Below are 11878 nucleotides of genomic sequence, written 5' to 3'. Positions count from 1 at the left end.
CTGGTGAAAACAAGTTTAAGCCACCTCATGGTGACTGAGAACTTGCATATAAACCTAGCTTCTGAGGACCCAGTGCATCAAAGCTCTACAAGTCTGAAAAAGTGATTACTGACTACTTTAAGCTATATATCTATTATTATTACTCTATTCCAAATTTAATGGACTGGATGAGGTGCATCCTTTTACCCCATCTATTCAAGACTTTATACTTTACATTCTATGACCTCTATTCATCATTACTTTGTCAATAAGAAGTTGATGATGAATCAATTTCAGCTACTATGTTAAACTGGGTTGGGAACAACCATAACCAAAGTCATTCCCTCATATCTGAATTAAATCAGAATGAAACTAATTTAAGCAAAACTACTTAATTTAAGTGCAAACTACCAGTATGAATTATGTAATGAACAAAAATTACATGGAGAGTTGGTGCTTACTTTCAAGGCTTTAATCTTGTTTATTTACCAGTTTTCATTTACCATCACTCTAAAGTTACAACAAATATTCTAACCTGTATTGGGTGATGGTGTTTGGGGTGACTGGATGGAAAGATGACGAGAAACAGGCAGATCTCTAGGTCTTCCCAATTTACCTCCAAGCCGTACTAAACCAGAAACAACCTTGCTGGCTCTGGTTGTACCTTGGTTGTTATTACTACTCATGCTGTTGCTGCTACTATTATAACCACTTCCTCCTTCACCTTCACCTTTACTGCTACTGTTGCTCAGGCTATTGCTGAAGATCACAGCTGCTGTAGTTACAAATAATTGACTATCACAATACTGGTTTCAGCTGCTATACGATAAAAACAATTCAGGTTAAATTAAAAGCCTCATTTACATATGCATTTAAATATCACAAACTAGTACTCAAGAAAAAGCTGTGAAAGCATCTACATTGTGTACAGTTGATACTGAGTGATTTTATAATGAGCTAAGAGGTTAACCAAAAGCAGAAACATGATGCTGTTCAATGACTTTGCAGTTTAACAAGTAAATATTAAAATATTTTATGAGATTTTAAACACAAAGCATGAAAAAAGAACTAAAGATGAGAATGTTTTTGCATGGCAATGTAAAATTTTTCATTTCTGTGTCATCAAAAAGACCAGTCACAAATGATGAGAAAGAGAGGAACTACAAGCATGCTATGGAAAATGACATACAGTACTTATTAATAGGAAATCAAGCTATCCTGCTCTGCTCAAATATGCTTTTTCCTACATCAGAACAGAGTGAAAAGTGACACAAGGTATCTTTTACAAAGCTCCCATTGAAAACCAAGGATTATGGACTTACAGCATTTGTCCAGGGGCATTGCACTGGAGTAAGTGGTAAATTCATCAACATATCTTAATCCTTTCAATGCTTTGGAAGTCATTTTATGCCTGTGTAGAAAGGTGCACTGGCTTTATTCTGAAAACTTAATTTCCCACCACAAGTTAAATTCTGCACACACATTGTAGACTCTCATGGCCGCCCATTGATGGTGACCCAAACAGAGGATGACAGGCCTCAGTATCCCTATTTGGGACAAAGGTTGAGAACATCATTCTCAAAAATTTTCCCACAAGTGGTGCATGCCTACATGCACTTGATCCATTTCAAGTAGATGGGAATGGGTCTATGACATTTGACAGATGAACATAATATGTCCTGGTAAACATATACACATAGGTAGATATGATGTCTTTTTTTTCCAACACTCAAGTTCCTCTGATATCTGGGTTGCTATTTCAAGGAGTTTCTACTCTCAAAAGGTTCGTCATAATCTGGAGAGTAATCTAAAATACATAAGTGATTCATCTTAGAATCAGATGTAACACAATTTAAGATCCGACCATGTAAACCTCACACAGAACAGTGTAGATAGCTTTAACAGATGTAATCATCCATAGCATACAGTGTTATCTACTAATAATATTAAGAAGAAACTTCAACAGCTTCTCATGCCATAAGCTCATCAATAAAGATTTACATTGTAATTTCCAAAATATTGATAAGGATATTTGGCTAACTTACTATCATGCAGGCATGCATAAATTACAGACAACTACATTAAGTCCAAAAAAAGGAACTTTCCGAGTGGTATTTTACAGGAACACATTCATTTTTCCATCCTGTTTAACTTCATCTTCCCCTCAACAGAGAGACACCATGTTACAGATAACTAAAATCAAAGTTCAGTAAGCCTTCAACAAATTTCAAAACTATCTCACCTAACTGGAACTTTGGCTCACAGAAAACAAAACCGCCATCTCTCTCCTAAACTTAACTATAACACTTCTTACAACAGAAAGACAAATTCTGCACTTGCCATCAAATCACCATCTCAAACTGACATCTCTCTTCTGGTAAAACCCCAGAAATACCAGAGGTCACCCTTGACAGGCATGTGACTTTCATGTTGACACTCCATCATCATATGATTTAAAGCTACACAAAATAAATTCAGCAAGAACATTACAAAAAAAAAAAAAAAAAAAAAAAAAATAAGTCATTCATAATGATCTACATACAACTAAGTTACACCACAATAACCCTTGCTAATCCCAATTAGGCCTAAACCTAAACCATCTCCAACACAAAACTGCAAAAGATAAGAAATTTTGACAACAACAACACTCTACCGTAATACTGGTATTCCATATTTAAAACAGATTACTGTACAATTATATACGTAGTCCATATTTAAATGCCAAAACAAAAATATTTCATACTAATGAACAATACTGTGAAGCAAAAATATGGATGGTTCATGAAGCAGTAAACCATGCATGTCCCAGAGACAGTAAAGTGCTAATAATGGGGGGTTTCAATTATGAACAAACAGACTGGAAGAAATTAGATGGGGCAGGCCTCAGCTGGCAGCACAGGTCCACATTATGTATAAAAAAAAATATAAAATAATTGATTTTTAAGTATGAGTTTGGTCTACAAACACCCAAATGCATATCATACTTTATGGATTCTTTTACCACGTAAGACTTCACACTTCCTCCCCACATGTGTTATTTGATTATTTTTTACATTTTATATATCATCTATGTATTAACAACTTATGATTTATACAGACAGAACATTATTTACAAGAATGAATGAAAAAAGTTTCATTTTTCAAGAATAAGCAAATAATACAAGATAAATTGTTCCATTCATTGATGATATAAGGGAGACTGTAATTTATATTTTTTTTTTCCAGTTGTGTTGATAGCTTCCAAGTGACATCTATGAATAAGATGTAGAATCATACTCTTGCTGGGAATTCAAATGAGGGCATGACAGTTTATAATCATGATCATAGCACTGAGCACTGGATTATGTTCAGTCTCAACAGTGGCACAGAGCAATGACAGGGATCAAATTAATGAAATGTCATACAGCATAACACATTTCATAGATGAGTTTTAGTGACTTTATTCTTTCTTTTCAGAAAACCTATGGGTACTAGAAAGAAACTGAGATGAATAACTATAGTAGAACAACTGTTAGAGAATTTAAGTTAAATGTGATGTTCCATAATACAGATATCATGAATACTGTACAGTAAAAGATTGCTTACCATGCTTGATCCATTCACTGCAATGTGCTGTAGATATCAAGATACCTTTATGTATAAGGGGATTTCAATCAAAGAGCTAATTGTTTCATATCTTGACTTTAGAAATTGGTAAAGTAGTTGACCAAGTGAGGTGGTTTGATCCATTAAGTAATGAAAGAGTAAGAGAGATGTGTGGAAATAAAAAGACTGTGGTTGAGAGAGCAGAAGAGAGTGTGTTAAAGAGGTTTGGACATATGGAGGGAATGAGTGAGGAAAGAGTGACAATGAGGATATATGTGTCAAGAGGTGGAGGGAACAAGGAGAAGCAGAAGACCAAATTGGAGGCGGAAGGATGGGGATGAAACAGATTTTGAGCAATCGGGGCCTGAACATACAGGAGGGTGAGAGGCAGCAAGGGATAGAATGAATTGGAATGATGTGGTACACCAGGGTCGACATGCTGTCAATGACTGAACAAGGGCATGTGAAACGTGTGGCGTATACCATGGAAAGGTCTGTAAGGCCTGGATGTGGATTGGGAGCTGTGGTTTTGGTGCATTACACATGACAGCTAGAGACTGAGTGTGAATGAATGTGGCTTTTTTGGTCTGTTTTCCTAGTGCCACCTTGCTGAAGCAGGGGGTAGTGATGCCGTTTCCTGTGGGGCAGGTTGGTGCTGGGAATGGATAAAGGCAGGCAAGTATATGTACATGTGTATACATGTGTGTATGTACGTATATGTTGATATGTACACGTGTATATGTTGATATGTATATGTTCGTATATAGGCGTTTAGGTGTATATATGTGTATATGAGTGGATGGGCCATTCTTCGTCTGTTTCCTGGCTTTACCTTGATGACACGGGAGACAGTGATCAAGTATGAAATGGCACATGAAATGGCACCCCCTCCCCCTTGTGCACACGAGGTAGCGACAGGAAAAGACAACAAAGGTCACATTTGTTCACATCAGTCTCTAGCTGTCATGTGTAATGCACCAAAACCACAGCTCCCTTTCCACATCTAGGCCCCACAAAACTTTCCCTGGTTTACCCCAGACGCTTCACATGCCCTGGTTCAATCCATTGACAGCACTCGATCCCAGTATACCACATCGTTCCAACTCACTCTATTCCTTGCATGCCTTTCACCCTCCTGTATGTTCAGGCCCCGATCGCTCAAAATCTTTTTTACTCCATCCTTCCACCTCCAATTTGGTCTCCCACTTTTCCTTGTTCCCTCCACCTCTGACACATATATCCTCTGTCAATCTTTCCTCACTCATTCTCTCCATATGACCAAACCATTTTAACGCACCCTCTTCTGCTCTCTCAACCACACTCTTTTTATTACCACACATCTCTCTCACCCTTTCATTACTTACACGATCAAACCACCTCACACCACATACTGTCCTCAAAAATCTCATTTCCAACACATCCACCCTCCTCCGCACAACCCTATCCGTGGCTCATGCCTCGCAACCATATAACATTGTTGGAACCACTATTCTTTCAAACTTATCCATTTTTGCTCTCCAAGATAACGTTCTGGCCTTCAACACATTCTTCAACGCTCCCAGAACCTTCGCCCCCTTCCCCACCCTGTGACTCACTTCCACTTTCATGGTTCCATCTGCTGCCAAATCCACTCCCAGATATCTAAAACACTTCACTTCCTCCAGTTTTTCTCTATTCAAACTTACCTCCCAATTGCCTTGACCCTCAACCCTACTGAACCTAATAACTTGCTCTTATTCACATTTACTCTCAGCTTTCTTCTCACACACTTTACCAAACTGAGTCCCCAACTTCTACAGTTTCTCACCCAAATCAGTCACCAGTGCTGTATTATCAGCGAACAACAACTGACTCACTTCCCTAGCCCTCTCTTCCACAACAAACTGCATACTGGCCCCTCTCTCCAAAACTCTTGCATTCACCTCCCTAACAACCCAATCCATAAGCAAATTAAACAAACATGGAGACATCATGCACCCCTGCCACAAACTGTCATTCACTGGGAACCAATCACTTTCCTCTCTTCCTACTCGTACACATGCCTTACATCCTCGAGAAAAACTTTTCACTGCTTCTAGCAACTTCCCTCCCACCCCATATACTCTTAATACCTTCCACAGAGCATCTCTATCAACTCTATCATATCCCTTCTCCAGATCCATAAATGCTCCATACAAATCCATTTGTTTTTCTAAGTATTTCTCACATACATTCTTCGAAGCAAAAACCTGATCCACACATCCTCTACTACTTCTGAAACCACACTGCTCCTCCCCAATCTGATGCTTTATACATGTCTTCACCCTCGCAATCAATACTCTCCCATATAATTTCCTTGGAATACTCAACAAACTTATACCTCTGTAATTTGAACACTCACCTTTATCCCCTTTGCCTTTGTACAATGGCACTATGCATGCATTTTGCCAATCCTCAGGCACTTCCCCATGAACCATACATACATTGAATATCCTTACCAACCAGTCAACAACACAGTCACCTCCTTTTTTTAATAAATTCCACTGCAATACCATCCAAACCCACACATAAACATCATGTAAATATCAATATATACACGTATTCATACATATATATATACACACACACAGACATATTCATATATAAACATGTACTCATACATACTTCCTTGCCTTCATCCGTTCCTGGCACTACCCCGCCCCACAGGAAACAGCATATATTTCCACATCCAGGCCCATTAGACCTTTCCATGGTTTACCCTGGGCATTTCACGTGCCCTGGTTCGGTCCATTGATGGCACATTGCTCCAGTATACCACACTGTTCCAATTCACTCTATTCTGTGCAGGCCCTTCCGTTGATACATATCCAAACGTGACGGGTCTTTCCAGGAAATTTAGTTCAGACCATAGTTTTTTATTTACTTAAGTAAGTCCTAGTCTAGTATTTTGTCTCATACAGAATGAGTGACTCCATAGAGGAAAAAGTATACTCGCCATAAAAAAGAAAGGAAAAGGCTATTATTATTTTGTAAATACTGTACTCAGCTTCCATCTCCTGGCAATACTTCATGGACAGCCACTGCCAGTTGATCTCCCATGTCCATTTTCATTGAATATCGTGCAGCATCTAGATCAGCAATTTCAGAGCCATCAAGGAAAATACAAGAAAAACAGTGTAATTTACTCACCATTAAGAGGATCAGTGAAAGCATTGGGTGATGACAATCTCCGCACTGAACTAGTATCTTGAGGCATTTGCTCTGATGTAGCAGTTTTCTTAGTGACAGTATTTTGAGTTCGAGGAACACTAGATGACCTTGTAAATGCAGAGGAAGGTGCTACTGGCTGGGGGCCACGATGGACATCTGGTCGACCCCCTACTGTAGGAATGTGATGTGGCACTCTGCATGAATACCCAGGGGGTCTTGGATACTGCTGCAAAGAAGATATCATATCCAGTGCTCTCATTTGATTTTTTTCATATGTTGATAAAAACTATTCTTAATCATTCTTTTTATCTTCCCAGCTCAAAACAGAATGATGTTTGAATGAAGCAGCTTCATACTCGGAAGTCATTTCCTGTTCATATGCTATGCCAAAACCCTAAACATCACCTTATCCCTCTTGATTTAATACATCTCATTCCATGCTGAATCTTTCCTGTTCCATCTACCTCTCAGTCATCACATACAACAAGACTCTTAGTAGGTTTTTGATTATTCACTCTCTTTCCATTTCTAAACCATTTAATCATATTTTCTTCTACTTTCTTACAGCTTTGGTTTAAAAATTGCCAGATTCTGACTTTTCTTTTTAGCTCTCATGATACTGAACCTCTTTGGTAATGATTTTTTACAGCAAGTTCTCTACTGAACATCATAATATTTCCCATCTTTATGAAATCTCACACAACTAATTGGGTTGCAGCTTCCCTTTTATCAACTCTGTCACATACAAGCAGAGCATACTGCCTGTTACAGTATTCAATTCTTAATACGACATGTTTCCTATGTATCCCCTCTTCAGATACATCTGCTTATATTTCATCCCTCTTTCCAATAATATATAGTTGTCTATCTGTTTTACTTTAAGTACTATCTACTTCTATTTAGATTTCTCATGTGTTTGCCTCTGTAGCAACCTGAGCAATGCTCAAACTACCTCAAGGTAAAAAGATTTTATCAAAATTGGTTTAATTACTGGACATTTTCCAATTATTTCATCTGTTTGTCCAGCCAATTCCTCAAACTCACACAAATATTACAATAATATTTCTTTTTGCATTAAATTCCAATGTCCCTCTTAAAGTCCTACATCAACTGTGATCTTGTCCAATAAATATCTGCCGTTAAAAACCATAACACCTTAAGTCTAAAATCCTCATATTCAGACACATCACTTAGCTGTACAATATCCTGTCTATGTCTGTGTGAAAGTTCACATCTTCACTTTGACAAGTGTATCTATCAGTAAACTCTTAAGAGTTGTATATGTTGTGTGACTCTTTTCTTTACATAAATGCAACACACTTCAGCAATACTCATTTGTCCATTTAAAATTCTCACTTTCACCAAACAGCACTGTATTCATTACTCTTTCACACTTCTGCAACAAGTTTAATAATAATACACCTACTTTAGGATTACGCAGGTGAAGTGCCAATTGTATGATGTACTGTACATCTGCAGCTGCTGGGTACCGCATAAGAAACTTTAGGCAAGTGGTGTAGTCACCTGCCAACACTGGTAGAAAAAAGTTATTGATTTTAATGGGACTTAAGTGACTTGAAAAAAGCATTAGTACAATACTGCACATGACTTCACCCTTAATTAGCTGAAAATTTCTTAAGTGAGGCTCTGATGATTAACACATTTTGTGGTTAATAAGGAATCATTCCTCCCCACAGAATACTGACTAAAGACTACAAGGGTATATTACAACATGCACTACTATACTCTATCACTGATACATAACAGCCACCATACTATATGGTAGACTGCCAAGGTTAAGCCACTTTTGTTTGTTATGGATTAAAATGAGCTCTGTACTGTATTATGAAATACCACACAGAAATTAAACACATGAAATGGTATGCTACAGTGTAATCCCCTTTACATATAAAAACTAGGGAGTGAACGTGTGCAAATGAGACCAATGCTTGTCTGTTTCTGAAACTACCTCACAAAAGTGGAAGAGGCAATTGTGTATGAAAAACAATCCTATAAAACACTTGCAAACCATATATAAAAACAATAAACAAAGGATTTCATCTTTCCATGCAAGATGGAAGGTTCACTGTGAGATAGTATATTCACTGTCATTGTTACCAGCCTCTCCAAGTGTGCCATACCGGAAACAGTATCAAATTCTGCTTAATTCAAACATGGTAAAACTAAGGGAAAAAGACAATGCCCAAGAGAAAAAGAGCAATAGAGAGAGACCCCTTTTAACGTACCTTTTATAAAGGATTTTCGTTAAATGAAGATGAAAAAATGTCCATTTAATAAATGCAGTACACAAAGCAGTCATTAAAAACAAAAAGTCATATGTAGAAGAAAAAACCAACAATCACATTTTGCTGCCATTTTTGTTTACACTCTAAGCCAGTTGTGTACAGCCCACCATAATTTAAGTCAGTTTAGTCTTGATTGCTCTCTTTAAAAACTGCCCATGCATATTTTGAGAACATTTTAAATCATTCGTGTCTGAAATACAGGCTGCAAGTGCGACTATAGGTGAAGCATCCAAGGTGCCCAGGAAAGTGATTGATACAGACTTAGAAATGCAAGCAATGTGAAGGGTTGAGTCAGGTGAGGATCAGTTGCTTAGATTGGCTTCCTGTACCATTAAAATGATACTTGATAACAGTGAGAGGATATAAAGAATAAGACAGTCCACCACACCTGATAACAGTGAGAGGATATAAAGATAAAGAATAAGACAGTCCACCATACCCAAAAGTGCAACAGATTTCTTCCACACGTGGAATAAGCCACTGGTGACGGTGGGGAAGGTTCAGGTACACTGTTTGAGCATGGCAACAGTAATCAACAGCATTGCAAGCTTCAACAGTCTTGTGAATGTTGATTAGGTTTAGTTTCTCATGGAATTTTGATTAACAAAGTCTTTGTATTATCTATAAAACACCAAAATAACAGTCTTTGTATTATCCATAAAACACCAAAATAACATCAATAGAGTCATTACTGTTACCAAAGGAAGCCATTCGAAAGCACTTACTAGTGCAAAAATCGACTCTGTCAGGAACACATTTCCATAGGCACCATCTTATAACAACCTCTTTTGATAAAAAAAAATTCACTTAAAGGACATTCCTCAAGAATGCATCTCATTCATTATAAAAGGTTTCTATATATTTCCAATCCTATTGCTGTGCTATATTACAGTAAAGTATATTTTGATTGTACAAAGTATCAGATTAGGGAGGAAAAGTGTGGTTTCAGAAGTGATGTGGGATGTGTGGATCAGGTGTTTGCTTTGATGAATGTGTGAGAAATCATGGAGAAACAGATGGATTTGTATGAGGCATTTATGGATCTTGAGAAAGCATATGATAGGGTTGATAGGGGATGCTTTGGGGAATCTCTTAGATATAAGGTGTGAGAAGAAAGCTACCACAAGCAGTGAGAAATGTTTATTGAGGGTGTAAGACATGTGTATGAGTTGGTAGAGTGAATGGTTCCAGGTGAAGGTTCGTCTGCAACAGGGGTGTGTGATGTCACCATGGTTGTTAAGTCTCTTTATGGATATTGTGGTGAGTGAGGTAAATGCCAGTGTCTTGGAGAGGGAGGCGAGTACGCAGTTTATGGGGGATGACAAGGCCTGGGGACTGAGTCAATTGTTGTTTGCTGATGATGCAATACAGGTGGTGGGTTTGAATGAGAAAATGAAGTTGGTGACTGAGTTTGGAAAAGCATGTAAAAGGAGAAAGCTGAGAGTGATTGTGAATAAAAGCAAGGTTACCAGGTTTAACATGATTGAAAGACATGTTAACTGGGGTGTGAGTTTGAATGGAGAAAACTCGGAGGAAGTGAAGTGTTTTAGATACCTGGGTGTAGACATAGAACCGGAAGTGAATCATAAGGTTGGGGAGGAAGCAAGGTTCTGAGAGATCTGAAGAATGTTTGGAAGAAGAGAGTGTTATCTGGGAGGGCAAACGGGTATGTTTGAAGGAATAGTAGTTCCAACAATATCACATGGATGTGAGGCATGGGCTATAGATAAGGCTGTGCAGATGAGGGTGGGTCTGTTGGAAATGAAATGTCTGAGGACAATATATCATGTAGGTGGTTTGATCAAATAAGTAATGAAAGGGTAAGAGAGATGTGTGGTAATAAAAAGAAGGTGGTTGAGATAACAAGAGGGTGTTGAAATGGTTCTTGGCACTATCTCGATATCACAGAAAATGGCAATCAGGTATGAAAAAAGTATTTTGCTTGGGAATCATATAGTCATTATAACTAAGAGACATTATGCAGTAACTTCTAAACAGCACAAGCATATTTTGATTGTTGACTGCAACACCATAGTACAGGGGTAGTGACATGTGCTTAATCAAAACAAGGTACTGTAGTTTGCCACGTGGTGGCAAGTCGCTGCCTGACATCCATGACCCTTTCATCCCCATACAGTATTATTTTGCAAGGCTGCACTGCCTATTACACCAGGGATGTAATGGCATAGGATTATTTGACAAGATGAGCCCCAAAATATTCATAAAGCCTCCTCTGCTAAAGAAAAATCCCTCATATAAAAAGTTTGATTTCTGATTGCTGTTAGCACAGATCAGTTTTATCTTCATTTCCCATGACATTAGTTGTTTCTGATAAACAGTCCTACTGAAATACTGTTTTTATACTTGGACTGTAGGTAGCTTTAGTGGGTAATATGAATGCGAAAGGGGGATGTGATGAAATTGGCGAGACAGTTGGTAAATGGGGAGTGCTTGAAGTAAATGAGAATGAAAGTTATCTTTTGGATTTCTGTGCTTAGAGGGGTTTATTTCTTGTAAACACTTTCTTTCAGCACAAGATGATCCACAGGTATACATGGATGAGAAATGATGGAAGAGGAGAGCAAAAGGCAGTGGTTGACTATGTGGCAGTGGATGAAAGACTGAGAAAGGCTGTGCTACGCAACAGAGTTGTGATCACTTCACAGTTCTTATGGAGATGGGGATCAGGGAGAAGTGGAGGTATAGTGTAGGGAAGAAGAGAGAGACTGAAGGTAAATGTAAGTAAAAGTAATATAATGGTGTTTGAAAGAAAAAAGAGTGAAAGTATAGATTTTGCAAAACCATGTAGTGTGAAAGAA

At 38.0% G+C, this 11878-nt stretch overlaps 1 protein-coding gene across 1 annotated transcript in view; it reads right to left on the bottom strand.

Moving 5' to 3' along the window:
• Window positions 1-11878, bottom strand: part of TBC1D5 (TBC1 domain family member 5) — an 84808-nt gene that overhangs the window by 20928 nt on the left and 52002 nt on the right. Inside the window, exons 13-15 of the mRNA XM_071681267.1 lie at window positions 8180-8286; window positions 6733-6979; window positions 515-754 (exon numbers count right to left, since the gene is read on the bottom strand). Coding sequence (XP_071537368.1) covers window positions 515-754; window positions 6733-6979; window positions 8180-8286 — 594 coding nt within the window. The remainder of the gene's footprint in view (window positions 1-514; window positions 755-6732; window positions 6980-8179; window positions 8287-11878) is intronic.

Source organism: Panulirus ornatus, chromosome 32, assembly GCF_036320965.1.
Source record: "Panulirus ornatus isolate Po-2019 chromosome 32, ASM3632096v1, whole genome shotgun sequence".
Taxonomy (NCBI): Eukaryota; Metazoa; Arthropoda; class Malacostraca; order Decapoda; family Palinuridae; genus Panulirus; species Panulirus ornatus.
The sequence above is the reverse complement of the archived record's forward strand: the minus strand, read 5'-3'. Positions and strand labels throughout refer to the sequence as shown.